Source organism: Cimex lectularius, unplaced genomic scaffold, assembly GCF_000648675.2.
Source record: "Cimex lectularius strain Harlan isolate CLEC.00 unplaced genomic scaffold, Clec_2.1 scaffold172, whole genome shotgun sequence".
NCBI classification, from domain to species: domain Eukaryota; kingdom Metazoa; phylum Arthropoda; class Insecta; order Hemiptera; family Cimicidae; genus Cimex; species Cimex lectularius.
In genome coordinates this window covers 160,409-180,917 of record NW_019392796.1, presented here as the reverse complement: position 1 = coordinate 180,917, position 20,509 = coordinate 160,409, and the positions used below count along the sequence as shown (strand labels likewise).

At 33.2% G+C, this 20,509-nt stretch overlaps 2 protein-coding genes and 1 non-coding gene across 6 annotated transcripts in view; 1 reads left to right on the top strand and 2 right to left on the bottom strand.

Annotated features, from left to right (window-relative positions):
• The window catches only part of LOC106665089 (graves disease carrier protein), a 59,516-nt gene extending 56,503 nt beyond the window's left edge, over positions 1–3,013 (top strand). For 3 of the 4 annotated variants that reach the window (XM_014391288.2, XM_014391286.2, XM_024228015.1), the window contains exons 3-8: positions 326–459; positions 524–709; positions 776–932; positions 1,064–1,205; positions 1,380–1,382; positions 2,690–3,013. In XM_014391288.2, coding sequence (XP_014246774.1) covers positions 326–459; positions 524–709; positions 776–932; positions 1,064–1,205; positions 1,380–1,382; positions 2,690–2,864 — 797 coding nt within the window. In that variant the 3' untranslated portion in view covers positions 2,865–3,013. The remainder of the gene's footprint in view (positions 1–325; positions 460–523; positions 710–775; positions 933–1,063; positions 1,206–1,379; positions 1,383–2,689) is intronic. The other variant, XM_014391287.2, reaches the window with a different exon arrangement.
• Positions 3,014–7,768: 4,755 nt separating this feature from the next.
• On the bottom strand, positions 7,769–20,430 carry LOC106665085 (serine/threonine-protein phosphatase PP2A). Its single transcript, XM_014391278.2, has 5 exons — positions 19,869–20,430; positions 19,586–19,795; positions 11,835–12,271; positions 11,603–11,710; positions 7,769–8,763 (listed from the first exon to the last, which is right to left on the bottom strand). The coding sequence occupies exons 1-5, from the start codon at positions 19,968–19,970 to the stop codon at positions 8,691–8,693; spliced, it is 930 nt and encodes a 309-aa protein (XP_014246764.1). The 5' UTR covers positions 19,971–20,430; the 3' UTR covers positions 7,769–8,690.
• On the bottom strand, positions 14,168–14,272 carry LOC112127301. The gene has a single exon (XR_002910499.1). It is a non-coding gene; the product is annotated as a U6 spliceosomal RNA (small nuclear RNA).
• Positions 20,431–20,509: the final 79 nt, after the last annotated feature.

Genomic DNA, 20,509 nt, shown 5'->3' with positions numbered 1-20,509 from the left:
CAACACTCAGTCTGGCTTATACCTCTGAACTTATACTTTTAAACTTGGCAGTGATTCACCCCCACTATTATTATATTTAACTAGACAATTAACTGGCAAAGTATAATTTTCTTGCAGAGATTCAGTAAGATGCAATTAGATATTCCTTGGCTTATGTGTTACATTCTTACTTTGATAATAAATTATAACTAGTTCTGAATTTACCCCTTCTGAATTTAAAAACATTGTCTCATTAAAATTTTTCTACTTCTCTTTACAAATATAATAAATTCGAGTAAACTCTCTTTATACATTTGTTCAGTTGTAATTTTGGTTTTTAATTCAGGTGTATTTTCTGGAATAAAAGAAGTTGTACAAAGAGAATCTTTATTGGCCTTGTACAAAGGAAATGGGGCCCAAATGGTTAGGGTTTTTCCCTATGCTGCAACCCAATTTACTGCTTTTGAATTGTACACTCAGGTAAAATATTTGCATATTAAAATTTTAAAAAAAGAAAGTTTTTTTTAACACAATTTTTTTCCAGGTTTTTAACTCATTCCTAGGTTCAAAATCTCACTTGAGTAAGCTGCTAGCTGGATCTAGCGCTGGCGCCACAGCAGTCCTTTTAACATACCCATTAGACACGATAAGAGCGAGACTGGCCTTTCAAATAACTGGGGGTGAGACTTACACTGGAATCATTCATGCAGCAACTTCGATATTTCAGCATGTATGTCACTGTTTAAAAAAATAAAATTAAAAAAAAATAAAAAACCTATAATTTGTGTTTTGACAGGAAGGAGGGATTAAAGGGTTGTACAGAGGTTTCGTGCCTACTCTGTGTGGAATGATTCCATATGCAGGCCTATCATTCTATTGTTTTGAAATGCTGAAACTCTGCTGCATGAAATACATTCCAGATTTGACCTGTGTGCCTTCTTCGAATAATACTGGTTTGTGATAATTGAGCTCTTTAACTCATAAATTCTTGGATCCTGATTTTTTACTTTACTCGATCACGTCTATTATAAAATTGTCCTAATACTAGTTAATCATTTAACGAATATAAATTTTTCTTGGGTAGGTGGACTCGTTCTACTAATACCTGCTAAGCTTGTTTGTGGGGGGCTTGCCGGATCAATTGCTCAAAGTATTGCCTACCCAATGGATGTAACTCGTAGGAGAATGCAACTGGCTATGATGGATCCAGCAACTTACAAATACGGGTGAATTATTTTATAATGGTTCTATTAATATTTTCTCCTAAAATCCTTTGTACAAATTGCACTTCTGGTGTAAGTAATACTAATATAAGTCAGGGCAAATAGCTGCACATTAACTAATTTCAATTTTTTCTCTTTTTTTTACATGTTATTGGTTTTGGCCACTCAAAATAATAGAGAGTAAGTTACCATTTTATTTTATTTTTTGTTTTGTTTTTTTAATTATTCTTAAATAATCAGAATCCAAAATGTTTTTTTATTTATTTATGATTGTGTGACTGTGAATTATTATGATAAGGAAACACCTTATTTTTCCAACTAACATCCTATCCCTGCAGATTGCTTTCTTTTTCCTACACTTGAGATTTCATATCTCACACGTTTTTTGTTAACTTTTTTATATTAATATAAATGGTTTTGGTTTAAAATTTGTTCCTCCTGTTTTGCAAATTATTGAGAAAACACAATTCTTCATTTATTAAAACACTTTCAAGCTTGACCTTCACCAAAACTGCTTTAAAAGAATAAATAAATAACGACCTTTATTTTAAAATTGTTTATTTCTTCTTTAAATTTTTGCATGATATGTATTTGTAAAAATTGAGAGTACACTCTAAAATATATTTGCTAAATATATTTTAACTAACTGCATCATTTAAATCTTGCATATTGTTCTTTGGCTAATGTGTTTTTTCACAGATCCTTTAGACTGACAAAAGAATATCTAATTTTTAAGTATAGTGCTCTCTCCCTAATCTGAATTCAGTACTGCGAACGTTCGAGTAATCCAAAGTGGAAAACATTTAAGAAGTCAGAATTGTAAAAGAAACAAAAGAAACAATATTGGGGTTAAGTAGGAGTGAGAGAGAGAGAGAGAGAGAGAGGGTGAGAGGGAGTGTCAGTAAGTAAGTGTTGAGAGGATAGAAGGTGAGTGAATGAGAGAAAGTGAGAATGTCAGTAAGCGAGTGATAAGAGATAGAAAGTGAGTGAGAGAATATGAGAAAGAGAGATAGTGATAAGTGAGTGACTAAGTGAGACAGAGAAAGTCATACAAAAGACCAAGACTAGTATTGACTATACAAATTAAGTATAATGTAATTACTGCTTAAAAATGAGAGAAAAAGAGAGAAAAGCAATTAAGAAAATGTTAACTAATTTTTTTAATGAAAAATTGGCAGTATATGTATTCTAATAGGTTTTGTGTATGAAATGATTATAGTGTTGGGCTATAATGTATATATATATTTTTATAAATGTATTTTTTTAAACCTTCTGTAATCCAAATACCCCCTACAATAATTACTGAGAGAGCACTATGTTACAATCCTTTTAATTGTAGAAAATCTGTTCACCTCATAATGACAATAGTTCAACATTCAAATGTTTTAAACTAATAAATCTATATTTCTTTGCCATATACTCCTGACATTTATTTTGCAATATGTTTCTATTCTGGTTTTAATTAAGTTTTTTTCTGTGCTTCTTAGAATGGGTATGGTTCAGACACTTTTATTAATATACAAGGAGAATGGAATCTTCCGAGGTTTGTACCGAGGAATGAGTATCAACTACCTGCGAGCGATGCCGATGGTCGCCGTGTCGTTCTCAGTCTACGAGCTCATGAAGCAAGCACTCAGATTGGACACGGGCCTAAAACTGTAAGGCTGAGGTAAAGACGATAATTTTTTTACGACTGTAAAAATTTTAAAAAGACATCAACAAATTCAGATTTATTGTTGTTGTACACACTTGTATTTTAAATTAGAACACGCAAATCACTTTCATATATCTAATTAGTTCACACAAAAAAAGAAAACGAAGAAAGCTGTTTCTCAAAAGTTCTCTCTACCTTGTAGGTATATTTGTGATTGTGTTAAAAGAGCTGTTATTGTTGTTTTTCACATTCGAACATTGGATATTATTCTCATTGAATTTACTAAGTATTAATTATATAGATAACAATACCAAAAGGCTGTACTGGCATACATTTTATTGAAAATCTGAAAGTTTTCAATATTTAAATGTAAAATATTTATTTATGTATTTTGTTGTAAATAAATGGATAGGCAGGCCTTTTCCGTTTTATTTTTCATTTGGAAAAGTTTGTATTCTGTAAATACATGTTCTTTTATAATATAAGGTTGTTTGTTTGAACCAAATTTTTATTTATATCCTTAAGTTTAACTTTAAAAACTCTCAACATCAAAATAAAATATCGCTAGAGAAAAGTATTACATAAAATAACATTTCATTAACATCGCTGACATACACATTAAATTCTTTCTTTTCTCTTTTATTATCCTTTTTGCTTTTTCATTCATGGACAATCAATATTTCCCCCTGTGGTCTACAGAGTAAAGAACCTACAATTTGGTTGTTACTGTTTTAAAATTAAATAGGCTTAACTTCAGAGAAATAACACAGACCAAATGAAACATCAACCATTTTTTAAGAGGATTCGCAATAGCTAAGGTCAATCGACCCCAAGGCTGATCAACCTGGGACCTTACAATGATGAATGCCGTTTCAATGCTTAAGCCGTTGTTGCCACCCCTTATACAAAAACTTTAATACTGAACGTTCGATGTAAGATAATAATTTGTTTACTTATCTTGTTTACTTAACTGAAGAAATTGTTATTAATTTTTTTCCACATGCTTTACAGTATTATACATACTTATCTATAAGCTATACTTTTTATGGCAAGAATTATGATGATATAATAAAAAATATTAATGAAGAAAAAAAGAAAAACTAAAATTAAATTTGTCCCTCAAATCAAAACAACTCAAATGAAAACATAGTATTACATTCGTATAAATCCATTTAACTTTAATTGCCCAATTATACCCTTTTCTAAAAACGTTAAATATTTAGGAATAATTTTTGATGGTAAATTAAACTTAAGTTTCATAACGATGTCTTGGTAAAAAATTTTGGAAAATTATTTTATAAATTTAAAATTTTTAGAAATATTCCTGTTTATTTTGCATTAGCACAACAGTTGATATCATATGGGATCTTAGTTTGGGGTGATACCACAAAATCTAAAATTTCTCCAATAATTAGTGTTCAAAATTCTTTAATAAAAATATTGCTAAATAAATACAAAACAACTTTACATTGACTTTAAAATGTTAAAAGTCAAATAATTATTTTTAATCATGTCTTACAAGAACAAATGCATTAGTAAAATTTATTGTTCCTAAAGTAAACGCTTCCACGCATTCTTATAATGCATATTGTGAAGAATTAAGCTTTTGTGTGTGTGGGGGGGGGAATTTTATAACGTATAAAACTATTTGTGAGCTTACAACTCCTGCTCTCAAGCACAAGTTAAACTTACTGAGAGCAGATTGTTCAATTTACATAATAGCAGTAATATATTATGATTTAATTTTTTTTTCAGAATAATGTATTCAATGTACAATTTTTGTCTTGTCTTGTCTTGTCAGACAGCTTTTTACATATTTAAGTATTGGATATGTACTTAATAAGGAAAACTGTAAACACACATACTACTAACCGCTGTAGATGGCAAAATGCCAGAATATGACAGGCAGCAATCAGGATGATCAGAGACAACAATATATGTTAATCGCCCAACAGGCATCAACAAGAAATCTTGCAGTTTAACACTGATAGATTATTGCCAGTGGAAAATATTTTAGCCACAATAAATGCTAGCTTTTTCAGCAAGTGAATGTCCCACTCATTATAGTTCAGAGGAATTTTAAAAATTGTAAGTTAAAGATTATTAAGTTCAAAAAAGACCAACTGGGATGATGAAGCAAAAATAGTTAAAACGAGCTAGAGCGATGGACATTAATCTAGCTTTCAGAAGTCATTCTGTTGTCACTTGTGCAGTTTTACTGTCTGATTGCATAATAAATAATAATATTGTCTCATATTATCTTTTAATGGTGTTTCAGTTGGAAATAAAATCAAAATTATAATAGCAGTGTATAAAATAAAAAAGTTAGGGTAGCTATTATGTAATATGTAGCTTACAGCAAAATTTATTAATTGCCTACTCTTGTTTTCCATGATCATTGGAAATAACCTGGATTTATAAAAAAATAAAATATAAATAAATCACAGGTTGTGTTTTGCCAATATGTAATTAAAAATTGCAAATGTACATATGATATATAATATATATAATTATTTATTACATTCACTAATTTCGTGGTCCACTTGACCAATTAATACATTACAATTAAGAAAAATGGCAAAAAAGGAGGGTAAATTCAAAAGGTGTGGTTGATGGGAAGTTAGTGGCCGAGAGGATCGAAGTCACAATAGCTCAAGTGGTAGAGCAGCGGCGTATCTAGCCGAAGATCGTGGGTTCGAATCCCGCTCGTGCCATTGACTTTTTTATCTCAACTAAAAATCTTAATTAATTGTAATTATTTATTACTTTAATTGATTAACATTTTATCTAAATTGATTAATTTTTTATGTAAGGTATTGATTGAGATAAAAATAATCAATGTCATGATTGGGATTCGAATCCACGACCTCCAGCTATTGAAAAATGGTAAAAAGGTGGGTTAAGATGGGAAGTTGGTGTCCAAGTGGGGATCGAATTCACGATAGCTCAAGTGGTAGAGCAGCGCTGTGAATCCCGCTCACATCGACTTTTTTATCTCAACATTTATCTCCTTACATAAAGATTAATTCATTGAAATAAGTTATTTGGTCAATCAGACCACAAAATCTAATGGATTTTATCTAGAGATGAAAAAGAAAATTTGACAGAAAGAGAAAGAAAATTTGGCAAGAAAATTGAAAATACAATCATTCATGACTACTAAATACATATATGGCCCTTCTTATAAAGCAAGGACATCATGAAGGTACTGCATAAAACTGGTGGCAACATGTAGTCTTGCATAAACAAGAATTGCTTACAAATAACAGGCAATGGCACCACATATTACTCAAGAATGTCTGTCTCATAGGTTTCTGCATTAACTGACAAATTAAAAATGTGCCTTGCCTCCAAAGACTCACATTGGCTATAGTACTCTATAATTGCTTGATAAATTTAAAGATGTTCTTCTAGTGACTGGAGAAAAATTGGGAATCTTCTAAAAACATGACATTCCACCATTCAGTTTCCGTCCAAAGTTGGCGTTCCCTTGCAAACTAAGCAGTCCTGATGATAGTCTCTGGTAAACACTGAACCCGATGCTGATCTTCTGAATGAAGAATCGTTTCTGCAAGTCTTTGAGATGTTTCAGAAGCATTGGATAAGCGATTTCTCAGTGTGCAATGTGAGTGATATATCCGTTTTCAGCTGTGTGTGCGAGGCTTTTGGGCATCCAAATGCTGTTGTGTGAGTAGACCTAGTCTACCGGTACTGCTGAAGCTGAATGCCTCCTCCCCCCACCATCTGTAAGTATGTCAGGTTCGAATCTAGCAGCCGTGCATTCGAACCCGGTACCCTTTACCTTTCAGTGATATATACCATGTCAACATTTGATCTTTTGCGGCCACTGACACCCTATAATATTGTTTTTCAAAAAAGGAAATAGATTTTTTAAAAACAAACGGATATTTGAAGGAGATAATAGTATAAACGTGAATATTTTGTAATGATTTTGACGTCCCTTTTTGAAAAACATTCTGCAAATAAATTTGAAGATGTCAAATTTGTCCAAGATTAATTGTTGGAATAGATTAATAAATCATGAAACACTCTTAATACTCGAAACTTTTGGAGCTGTATTTTGTTATGGTGATTAATTGTGGGGTTGTACAAAAATTAAAAAAGGTGATAAAATTGTTTAAATACTTTATTACAAGAGGATTTTCATTTCTGCAAGTAAACTGCCTATATTACATTAGTAAACAAATCCTGAGCCTTAGTTTGTTCATATTCTTCAAAAGGAATTATAAATTAAAATCATTTAGTTCCTAAATGGCTGTCTAGATGCAAGCAGAAGTTAAGTAATTGATAATAAATAATGGAGAATTAAATATAAATTATTCTATCTCAATTGTCAGATAAATAATACATTTGCTGTATGCTTGAACAAAATCTAAAAAGCATCAAGGGACAAAAGGTCAAATATACCATCCAAACTACAAAAGGAGAAAAAAAAACTAAATATGATACAACAAAAATTTATTTGCATTGCAGTTTTTTGTATTTATAATTGTTTGCCTTATCAAACAGCAAGCTTTAAAATTAAAAAAAGTTCTATTCATTTTTTTTAACTCATTGTTATTTTATGTTCAAAGAAATCCTCCTTTTCTTTCCTCCACAAGACTACCTTCTCTCGGTGGCAAAGTTTCTTGGTTTTATTATATATTATTCTTATTATTATTTTTTGTTTTATGTTTATTCTTAAAAAAAAGTAAAATGAAAGTGAGCTTGACAATAAATAAACTAAATAACAACAACAAATTACAGAGAAGCTCATCCTAACAACCATTTCTCAAAATGTTTTCTTTTTTGATAGTCATGATTAAAAAAAAAAAAAAATACAAACCTTTTTCGATTGTTTTTGATAAATAATATAATAATTTATTCTGATATTAAAAAATATACACTTAAATCAAATCGGAAATGTTGTATTTACAAACTGCTTCTCCAGAGTTAAATTCACTGATTATATATCGTAAAATAATACTGATGAACTGTTGTATTACATTTTTTTATCCAATTTATTTTTGCATTTCTTAAAAAAGCCTTTATATTTAAATACACATAATTATAATATAACCATATAAAAGACCCTCTCAAATGTAGTGCCTCGTTCTTAAAAAGTATATTTATAATAATAGTAATTTCAAATTTTTATGTTATAATTTGTATCTCAAGTATTAATATCTTCAAAATTCTAAAAAAAAAAAATAATAATAATAATAAATTCACTAAACAGTTAAAATAGGAAAACAGAGCATTCAGTCATCTTGATGTTTTTACATACAATATCGTGTTTCTATTTAAATGTAAATATTCACATTCCATGGCGCACACAAACTCCTCCTACGCTAATGACTCCACTCTATCTTTTTGTTTTTCTGTATTAAGTAGGATTAATCAATTACGTATTACACAAAAGATATTTTCTTTTCTTTTTATAATTTGTACACATAAGACATACTTACATAAGACAAGGCTTGATTATTGACATGTGAAATACAGTGGATAAAAGCACCCCTCACACAATTTCAAATACTCACTTAGCGGATAATAAAAACCCATATTATTTTACACTATAAAAATTCCTCCATATCTTCCGTTTTAAACAGTCAAGGAATAAGTGATAATCAGAAATTGAAAAACTAACAAGAAGTTATCTAATGATAAAAGTCTGTACAATATTATTTTCATCATTTTAGCTATTCGGCTAGTAATAGTATTTCAAGTATCCTAGAATGATTCTCTTTTCTTTTTTGTAATTTAATTTTGTTTTCCATAAAAACTTATGATGCCCAGCAAAGGAAAAAATAAATTGTATTGGTTGAGATAACTTAAAGGAAATAGTCAGGAGTTTTGCGAGTCACATGAGGCTCACCACGCCTTGGTGCTGGGTCAAACTGGAGGCTGGAACAGATTAAACAAAAAATTATACCAAATATACAAAAAAGTTATATTGTTCAAATACTTTACAATTAATTAAGGTTTTTAGTTGAGATGAAAAAAAGTTAATGGCACAAGAGGGATTCGAACCCATGACCTTCGGCTAGATACGCCGCTGCTCTACGACCTGAGCTATCGTGACCTCGATCCACTCGGACATCAACTCCCCATCTCAACCCCACCTTATGAGTTTTCCCTCCTTTTGCCATTTTTTCAAATGATTACACGACATTTGAAAAAATGGCAAAAGGAGGGAAAACTCATAAGGTGGGGTTGAGATGGGGAGTTGATGTCCGAGTGGATCGAGTTCACAATAGCTCAGGTCACAGAGCAGCGGCGTATCTAGCTGAAGGTCGTGGGTTCAAATCCCTCGTGTCATTAACTTTTTTTCATCTCAACTAAAAACCTTAATTAATTGTAAAGTATTAATTGGTCAAGAGGACCACGAAATTAGTGAATTTAATTGTTCAAATATATGTGCATATATTTCTAAATAAATATATGTATGACACACTTCAATTTATTTCATAGTGACAATTTTGTGATTTAGACATCATGTTTAGACCTACAGTGCTCAAAAAAGGGTTTCTAACTTTTAGAGTAGAGTCTGGGGATTTGGCTCATTCATGCATGAAAGACTAAAAGTGATAGATCCTAAAATATAGTGCTGAAAAACTCATGGTTCTAATCAGATTTATTATAATCAAATAGTGAGCCCCGTCGATCCTTGTTTTGACAAATAGTTTGTAAGAGATAAAAATTCATCTGGTTAAATTAAAAAAATTAAAAATTAAAAAATCTAAAAGTTTATAGAACCTAACTCACAATCCAGGCCCAATCTAAGGTACTGTGGCCTATGATGATGGATGAATGGTACAGGAGTAACAACTATACCACTAATGGAGCCTCAAGGTTACCAGGTGGTGACCCAAAAACCAACTTATGAAAATTGAAGAGAGCCGCCTTTTCAACTCCCATAAACAAAGAAATGGAGGACAATCTCCTCGTGTCACCTACCAGGTGACCACCTTGGGCAATCAACCTTACACCGAAGAGAGGGATCCTCTGGTGCAGACCTTTAAATCTCTCGTGGGAATCACATGGATAAACCAAACAAAGAAAAAAAAACAGGGGAACCGCAAAGGAAAAACCTCAAACCAATTTATGAAAAAAGAAGTGGGCTCCGACCCTCTTCATCTCCCATAAACCAAGACACGGAGGACAATATCCTCGTGTCACCTTCTGTAGATGGGGGATCTTTAAGAAAAAAACCAAACCAGAAAAAGAAATGGAAAAAAATACAACACAAACCTAAGAAAATCTCAGGGGCTCGGACATAAAATGGCAATTGAACGAGCCAAACAAAAAAGGAGGGGAGGCAATCCTGAAAAGATCAAGAAAGGGATGGAGAACCGCAAAGGAAAAACCCCAAAACCAACTTATACTCGGTAAAAGTATAACCTCAGGACAATAGAAAATGTTGGCATATTCATTATATCGGGTTGTCCGGAAAATAATGCAGGATTTTAAGTTTTCATTAAAAAAAATCTATATAAAATATTCTGTTTACGTTTACAGGATTAATCCTCTTCCAAATGATATTGTTTGTTTACCTCTGTAGCATTCCGCTACTTGGAAATAATTCAGTCATCCTTATAATGTCAAAGCGAGAATTTCGTACGATTTTCTTTTACGAGTTTAAACTCGGCCGAAGCGGAGCCCAAACGGCTAGAAACATTAACCAAGTCTGGGGCGAGGGTTGTGTTAATGAGTGCACTGTGCAAAGGTGGTTTAAAAAATTTCGGGAGGGAGATTTCAGCCTTGAAGATGAAGAAGGTCGTGGAAGGCCTTCCTCTCTTAATGATGATGTTCTGCGATCAGTGGTGGAAGAAAACCCCAAAACAACTGTTCGAGAACTTGCAGAGCAACTCAAAGTCAGTAAAACGACCGTCGCTGACCACCTCAAGGCGATTGGAAAAGTGAAAAAACTCGAAAATTGGGTTCCACACTCATTAAACGATCGCCAAAAAAATCAACGCTTTGATGTTTGTGCATCACTTCTTTGTCGAAACAAAAATGACCCATTTCTGGCCAGAATTGTTACATGTGACGAAAAGTGGATTCTCTACGATAACACTAGACGTTCTGGACAGTGGCTCGACAAAGGAGAAGCTCCAATACATTTTCCAAAGCCCCCAACTCATCAAAAAAAGGTAATGGTTACGGTATGGTGGGCTTCATTTGGTTTAATACACTACAGCTTCTTAAATCCTGGCGAAACCATCAATGCTGAATCATACTGTAACCAAATTAATACCATGCATCAGAAATTGGCAGTAATGAAGCCCTCTTTGGTCAATCGGAAAGGGCCCATTTTGTTGCATGACAACGCTCGACCACATGTGTCACGTGTAACGTCACAAAAATTATTGGAGCTTGGCTATGAAACTTTGCCTCACCCACCCTACTCTCCGGACCTCTCGCCTACTGACTACCATTTTTTTAGACACCTGGACCACTACTTACAACACATAATATTCAAAAATCAAACGGAACTGGAAAATGCATTTATTGACTTTATCAATTCTAAAAATTCTGAATTCTACTCAGACGGAATTAATAAGTTACCAACACGTTGGGAGAAATGTATTGAGAGTATGGGAAATTATTTTGATTAAAGAACATTGCTTTAAAGTAACTAGTTTCTTTTTTTTTGTTTAATACCAAAATCCTGCATTATTTTCCGGACAACCCAATATATAGAATGTATGTATTAAATTATATAAATAAACTATGTACTTACAATGAATATTTCTGTGCATCGTCTAATTCCATAATTGCTGCTTGATTTCCACATCTATAGCAGTAATTGGGGGCAGAGAATATTGTTACCACATTACGGTCGTGACACCTGAAATTTAAAAAATCAATTTATAATAATATTTCTCAAGTGAATATGAGTGATAAGAATGAATAATTTTTATTTGAAATAGTATTCACCTTATAATAATGGTAAAATTTTCATTGGTACTTACCAGTTGTATCCTTCCATAACAAGCTGATGAGCTCTTGAGACGAGAGTAAGGCCATTCGAGTGGTTGAACGTCTCGGAAATGTCTTGACCGAAGGTGTACCCGGCTCCACGTGGAGAGATGCCCCATCCGCCCCTGTCATCAGGGTCCGACCACAGAAGGTCGCACATAGGTCCCTCGTGTGGGACTTCTTGTAGACGGTCTAGTGTCCTGATATGGTCCAGGGAGTCGATTGATGGAGAGAGACCACCGTGGAGGCAGAATATCTGCCCGTTTACTAATGCAGTTAGGGGAAGGTAGTCGAATAGGTCAGTGAAGTACTTCCAAACATTCGAATTTCCATATTTGCGCAGGCATTCATCATAAAAACCATAAACTTGTGTGATTTGCCTAGATTCATGGTTACCTCTTAAAATTGTTATTCTGTCTCTATACCTAACCTGAAATAAGTACATAAATCACATGATTAAATATAAAATATAACAAATAAAACAATATTGATAAAAAAATATGAATTAAAAATGTAAAATTTGATTTAAAAAAACAAAAACAACACACTTGAAGTACTACTTCATAGATGAGTCATAATGAGTCATCGTATGAGAAATCAAAAAGAATCACTAAGCAAAAACTAAGTATGACCTATTTAAAATTATACCTTTGGCTTTTCACTCGAAAAAGTAAAATAAAAAAATAAATAATTATAATACTTAACTCAACCACTTGATAATTAAATATATTTTGTTTGCAATATGTCGCCAAATCTACTATTTATAAATTATGAGTATATTACACCATACGTACAAACTGTTTTATAATACATAGTTTATTATAATTGACTGGCCGGACTGGTGAGATGATTACATGTTGTCAACACTTGGATTACGTCCAAGCCAACAAGATATAAATCAGTTAGGTGGCTCATGAATAACGATTAAAACATCCTTAGGTCCACTGTAATATTTTCCAAAATTTTATACAAGTACAAATTTTTCTTCATACATTTTGAAAGATTTTACAGGAACAAATGCCCAAGTATCCATAATTCAATGAGCCTCGTGGACAGGTTTCTAGTCCCATGTTAAAATGGTCTGAAGTGCTATTAGGTGTGTTTAAGTTTTTTAGGTTTTTCCAATTTCAATTTTCACTCTTATTGCATGTTCCTTTATTACCTGCTAGCCCTGTAAGCTCTTATTTTAATATTTTAAAGACTTATTCAAATAAATTGTTAAGCAAGGGTTATTTGATCCCAAAATAGAATAAACTGCGACACGTACAACATGGAAGCAGATAAAATTCATTTGAGGCATTGCTTGCTATAAAAGTTCAATCTCATGCATAGAGTAGCGGTTTCCCATCAAAATTTATGTGGAATTACTGTTACGTACGTAGTAACTGAATATCTAAGAACAGTATTTCCATCATTTTCGTAATGGAAAAACAAATCAAAGATTAGCCTTATTTTGAAACGCCTAACGAGCTTAAAAGCTACTATTTAGCTACAACACTATTTAAAATGTAGTATTGGAGGTTGAGAGGAAATTAACTGAAGCAGAGATGTCAAGTGCATCACACACTAGAAAGAAGAATCCAATCTCTGGGTTACATTGTGAAATTGTTCCTCAGGAACAAGAAAGACGTTTTAGTTTCACACTGAATATGAATAAATAGGAAGGGTTTATTTCCTATTTGGTCAGTGGGGATGAGAAGTGCGTTCTTTACAAAAATGCTGTAGGATCATTTGCAAGAAGAATGAAACGATGTCATAGCAGGATTGCCTCTCTCATAAGGTCCTACTGTCTGTTTGGTGGGGTAACAGAGGAATAATTTATTGGGAATTTTTCATGCAACCTAACCTTGACATAGGTATACTGTGCGCAGGTATAGTGTATTGGGTCAGTGTTGAAGGAAAAACGTCCAGCCCTGGTGAATAGGCACAACTCGTGTTTCATCATGACAATGCCAGGCCTCACACAGCTGCACTCACTTAGAGTAAAATCACTCTCCGATTTTCTTCCACTCCCTAGACTGCACTCAAAAGGTAGGGATTGAAAAAAACTCTGACAATCAGACTTACAAATTTCTACTCGTCTTTTTACAAAAAATGAGATATTTCTGCTGCCAGAGCGTTGGCTGTATGTTATAGAAAACAAAGGAAATAGTTTATATAAGCGTATCGAATTTAACGCTACAGTTGTTCAAGAACAAAGCGAAGTAATTTTATACGTTTTGAGGATTAAAGTTCGTGAAATTCGAAACACGCGAAGCATTGAAGTGTAGTGGATGGCCGAGGGATGAAGTCAATGTAAGACTTTGTTTCATCACTGTAGTTCCTAAAAAATGTACAGCACTTCACAATTTTGCATGTCATCCTTGTTCAGGGGCCATGCTAATGTTCTGTATACTTCCAATATTAATATATGTACCACCGAAGCAAATACCAAAGGAAATTATATTTTGGATTAAAAATCAGAACCAGACCGCCGCATCTCACGATTTCTGAATAATTAAAAATCAAATATATTCAGATTTTGAAAGTTTAGACTGTTTTTGCTTAAAACCAAAAAAACTTATGAAACTTATGCACACACTCAATATATCGTATAAGCTTTCTTAGCCAGTATTAGCAGGATTATCAATAATAGAATACAACTAATTTGCTCTTTTATAATGGTTATTATAATAATAATCATTGTTAACATATTCCTTTGGATATAAACTCTAAAAACCTTTTAGATAAAACAATATCAATAGGAAAGACAGGAAGGCGCAAGGTTTGACCTTGTAGTTGAATTAAAAACAATTTCCTTTGTTTTAATCGCCATCACCAATTTAGCAATCGAGTGTATTTTCCTAGTTTTCGTCCAATCAGAGGATTTCCCCAATTGTAAGGCTGAAGCAAGAGTGGGCAGACAAATTTAATTTTGAAACTGTTTGCCTGATGATAAAACCGTGGGAGGGGAGATAAGATAATGAAGTTTTATTAGCACCTCCTGTTAGATTTCCTTTTTTTAATAGTACTAACAATAGTAAGTACAAGTGACCAAAAAAATTGATTAATGGACCAATTTTCCCAACAAAGATATGATACCACTTATTGAAACAGAGACTGCAAAAAATCATATTGAAATTAGTTTTGATATTAAAAATGTTTATTTATCAAGAACATATCATATTAAGTTTTATAAGAAGCTATGCTTAATCATATTCATTTTATATATTCACATTCCTTAATTCAATATATTTATCACAATCAAATTAATTTAAAACTGATAATATACAACAAAAGAAGAAAACTTCTTTCTCAGCTTCAACACTTTAGATATTGGACATTGGACATTACTTAACTTACGTATTTTTAAAGGTCAGAAAATCATTTACATGTTGCCAAATATATATAAATAGGATTCTGATGCAATAAATAATTCAGACATTTCAGAGATTTGTCGTAGTATAGATTATTATTAAGAGTGCCTACTCGAAGCAAAAACAATGAAAACAAATGGGACAACATACCGAAAACAGACCCACTAAGAAAATTTAATAGGGTATCCGTTAAATTACAACCAAAATACCTCAGATAATGGTTTAACTTTTCTGATTTCTGCTAATTTGTATCCCACTACATCTTCGTAATTAACTGTTCGTTTATGAAAATAATATGGATAATAAATAATGCTACATTGTATAACATATTTTGGTAATATGATTGATTGTTTCTCAATGAAAATAATCTACAATGCAAGTGATGTTGATTTAATGGTTAGGCTAATAAATTAGTAATAAAATACGAAGAATCTACTAATAGCAATCTAAAAATATTACTTTTAGTATTATCACTGTTTTCTGTTATTGTTAATACTGATTATTTTTAAATATATTCTTGAAGCATTTGTATCAAAATGAACTGGAAACAATGTGATATGAGATCACATCAACAAATAAGTACAGGAAGGTTCATTTCATTACCATTACCAACACTACACGACTGAAACTGTTTGTTTGTTGATATATGCAAAGGAAAATGTACGATGATAGTACCTAGTAGGTAAATTAACATTTTTGTCAGTTTATTTTTTTAAGGATGAACCTCAAGAATTTTCACATGGTAATATTTAGATATCAGATAAGAAATTTTGTTATTATTAATTACTGTCATTGAATTATCGTTGAAAATTGTTGAAAAATAGTTTTCCCTAAAAGCCCATGTCAAAATCAACTGCAAACATTTAAGCACTGAGATCTCAGATACAGAGATCTAATTTGATTTTAGCAACACAACTTTGCAATTAATTATTGGTTTATTTAGTAATACAACAATAAATTTTGTTATTGTTTTCTTTTGTTGTCAACATTGATTATTGAGGTGTCTTGATTTAATCTCTATGGAAAAAAATGAGTCAAAACCAGGTGCCAACATTTAAACACTGAGATCTTAGCTACATACAGAGACAAGTAAGCCCTATCGTGATTGTACCATGTAAAGTAGTTGTACAATAAATTGTACAATAAATTATGTATAACAATTAATTAATGAATTAATTAATAACATCCAAATATCAGATAACAAATTGTTATTGTTGCTTTCTGTTGTTACCATCAAAAAATTGTTGAAAAATTTATCTCTCTAAATTAAAATCAGAAGCGAACATTTCTGCTCCAAGATCACAACTATATAGTTACATAAGGCCTAGATCAATTTCATACACATAATGTTACATTAATGCTTGCCAATTAATTTTTTAATTTGATAATGAATTAATTATACCATATTGTAGCATGTTATTAAATGTGTGTTTTACTGTGTGTGTGATTAGTGACCGTTAATCGATATTTATTTAGAAATCGTGAGATGCGGTCTCTAAAGCGGCACTCTCGACACGACACGCAAGAATGGCACAATTACACAGAAGACAAACACTTTGAGCCCTGAAGATGATCTCAATTAAGATCGAAACGTTGGCACGATAAAGAAAATGTTTTTCTGAAACCTACATCACACCAGACCACATCTCACGATTTCTAAATAAATGTGTGTTTTACCTTGAAAGATAAACTTTTTGCCAATTCATATGCTCAATTATGAATTGAGGAACAAACCGAAGAATAATTACAAGCTTTGCATGAATAACAGATTTGGATATTATTGTTTTCTGTTATTAATATTGAGTTGTTATCCTGGATTTATATGCCAATCACTAATTATACATTGATATTAATGCAATACGCAATACAAGTGTGTGATAAGCAATTTGACAATGTACCACCTGCTATGTGTATTCTTTGCGTAAGCAACTAAACTACTGTACACCAACGTGATCGTGACACAATGCTGATATCGGCATCATATCAGTTGGGGTGGCACAGCTTGTCAATCACTCCAAGCGACAGAATGGCAAGGCTCATCAGTTAAAGTCAACAGGAGGACGTCTCTGCTGCTATTTCTTTTGCCAAAATTGTTTAATAGAACCCATGTTTTTGGAACCGTTCTTTGAAAAGTTATTCAAGAACTGATTTAGCAAGCGTAGCATGGAAGAAAATAGCAAAAAGCTGAAGATATTGTTAACATTATATTGATGTACCCAATATTTTCTTGTTTTTGATTTATGCTGACTTAAGGACCTGCAAGCAATAATGACATCCCCCTCAGAAGAGCTCATGATTAAAACTGTGTAAAAAAGTACTATGGTACGTATTGTAATGCTGGTCAGTTTGCTCCAGTGGGCACAAGAATGTTGCGCCGATGAAAGATCACTTTATGTTGCATCACCTATCTCATCATTCCAGTGGGCACCTTGCCTTACAGTGTGTGATATGTATGAAAAGTGTGTTATACATGTTTCTGTTTTTTGAATGATAATGAATCCAAAAGGAATTAAGGAATAACTAACAAGATTACTGATTTACAACAAATTTCAAACAGAGTTATTGTTTTCGATTGTTGTAACATTGAGAAATGTAAAAAAAAAATTGACCCCTCTTGATGCTAAGTGTCAAAGCCAGATGCAAACATTTAAGAACTGAAATCACAACTACATATAGTATAGATACATAGGTCTTAAATTTATTATATTTATGCAGCATAAAATGCAGATATACAGAAGGTGTGTCATTAGGATATAATGCATTTCATACAAAAATTAATTGCCAAACAAGGTGACACACCTTCTGTACATACAGCAATGTTGCGTTTTATGTTCATCTATTCAATTTAGGTCTGTGACTATATATTCATTCTTGTGTGAAATGCATTACATCCTAATGGAATCTTGAGCATCAGGTACCAAATGTTAGACAATTATCTTGTTTTTTGTTCTAAGAATTGACACATTTTTAGAAAAATTATCATTCTTGAAGCCAATGTGTCAAAATCAGGGGCAAACATTCATTTAAGCCCTGTGATCACGGCTAAAGAAAGTCTTCAAGGGCTTAAAGTATTATTTCATGGACATAAACTGCAACATTGTTTCATGTACAGAAGGTGTGTCACACCATGTTTGCCAATTAATTTTTGTGTGAAATTCATTATATCCTAACAATCATACATCAGGTACCAAATTTTAAAACTATGATAATTGTTTTTGTTGTAAGAATTGCGAAATGTTGAGAAAAATGATAATTCTTGAAGCCAATGTGTCAAAATCAGGTGCAAACATTTAAGCACTGTGATCACGGCTAAAGAACAGAGTTAAAATATTACATCATGGACATAAAATATAACATTGCTGCCTATATAGAAGGTGTGTCACACCATGCTTGCAAATTAATTTTTGTGTGAAATGCGTTATATCCTAACGGAATCTTTGAACATCAGGTACCAAACCAAGACTATGATAATTGTTTTTGTTGTCAGAATTGAGAAATGTTTAGAATAATAATTGTTTTTGTTGTCAGAATTGAGAAATGTTTAGAAATGATCATTCTTGAAGCCAATGAGTCAAAATCAGGTGCAAACATTTAAGCCCTATGATCACTTGCTAAAGAGCGTGCAACATTGCTGCATGTACAGAAGGTGCACCATGATTACCAATTAATTTTTGCGTGAAATGCATTATATCCTAACGGAATCTCTGAATACCTGGTACCAAATTTTAGGCAATTATCATTGTTTTTGCTGTAAGAATTGAAAATTTTTTGGAAAAAGTATCATTCTTGAAGCCAATGTGACAACATCAAATAAAACATTTAAGCACTATGATCCCAGCTAAAGAGAGACATGTAAGAGTTAAAGCATTATTTCATGGACATAAAGAGCAACATTATTGCATGTATGTGCAATGTTGTCACGCCTTGTTTGCCAATTTTTTTTGTGTGAAATGAGGTGCGGCCTAATAGAATCTTTGCACAAGGGTTAACAAGTTTTGAACATAATCGTTGTTTTCTGTTGTTGCTGGCGTTGAAAATATTATAATCCGAGAGGCCTAAGGTTAGAGGACAGCTCAAAATAAACAAATGCCGAGGTGAGGCGGCGTCGTTTGACCATGAAAACTTAAAAAAGGGCCGGCGTATTAATTTTAGGTGTCCGTCAAAGTTCAACGTTCGCCTAGGGCGAGATGAGGTAAAGAAACGGCGGCAAGGGTGACAGATCGGAAGATAAGGCCGGGGAGGTTTTCCTCACGGCTAAACCTGCGTGAGTTATTGATTTTTTGAGGAATTGATGAATCGCCGGTTTTACGATGTGACGGGAGGCAGCCCCCGGGGCGGAAGGGCGACCCGTCCGACATATAAGAAATAACAATTACGATGGTACTTACTTTAAGGGCTACGAGAAGTGTGACCGTCTCGACGGAGTAGTAACCGCGGTCGACGTAGTCTCCCATAAAAAGGTAATTCGTGTCCGGAGACCTTCCTCCTATTCTGAACAATTCCATTAAATCGTGAAACTGGCCGTGGACGTCGCCGCATACTGTAACCGGGCATTTGACTTCCTGTACGTTGGACTCTTTGGCCAAAATTTCTTTTGCCTGAAAAAGCAGAAGGTGGTTTTTTGAAAAGGTCCCGGTCGTCGAGATAAAGCGACTCCTCAGCCAGACTCACCTTGTCGCAGAGTGTTTTCACTTGGCTTTCCGTCAATTGTTTGCACTCGTTTAGCTGTTCGATCCACTGGTCGAGCTCCTTCAACGACGTTTTATCCTCCATTATTCCGGGTCGAGATTTAACGAGGAAAAGAACAAAAAAAAAAGGCACTAAACACAAAAAACCAAAAAAAGGGCCTGGATTTTGAAACGGGATCTCCCCGTCGTTTTCCCTCTGCGGAGGCTGACCCTGGAAAACTGTAGGAACCGGCTCGAAACTGACTCGGAAAGGCTCCCCTTCGGCTCCTCGCTCCTGCTTTATTAAAAAATGCACGGGCGAAAACTGAAAACTGAAAAGCGTACACGAAAGAAAATGGCCGACGACTGAGAGCGGATCGAGGAACCCACACTCAAAACCAAAGCCGCCAACCTAAAAATAAATTCCCGGAGGTGAAGGCTGAACGTGATTTTTTCTCTCTCTCTCTCACTCTATCTCTTTCTCAATATTTTTTTCTTCCACAAGCCACACTCCGTTTACCCTCTCTAACGGACCGTTTATCACATTTGACCGTTTAATAAAAATCACAGGACAATTGAACAAGATTATGATTCTTCGGAGAGATCCTGTGAAAACGGGCCTTTTATACCGCTAACCCGATTTCT

Coding starts and splice junctions, on each gene's coding strand:
- LOC106665085 (XM_014391278.2), bottom strand. CDS start 19,970: ATGGAGGATAAAACGTCGTTGAAGGAGCTCGACCAGTGGATCGAACAG. Junction 19,796..19,868: donor TGAAAACACTCTGCGACAAG/GTGAGTCTGGCT, acceptor CTGCTTTTTCAG/GCAAAAGAAATTTTGGCCAA. Junction 11,711..11,834: donor GTTATGGAAGGATACAACTG/GTAAGTACCAAT, acceptor TTTAAATTTCAG/GTGTCACGACCGTAATGTGG.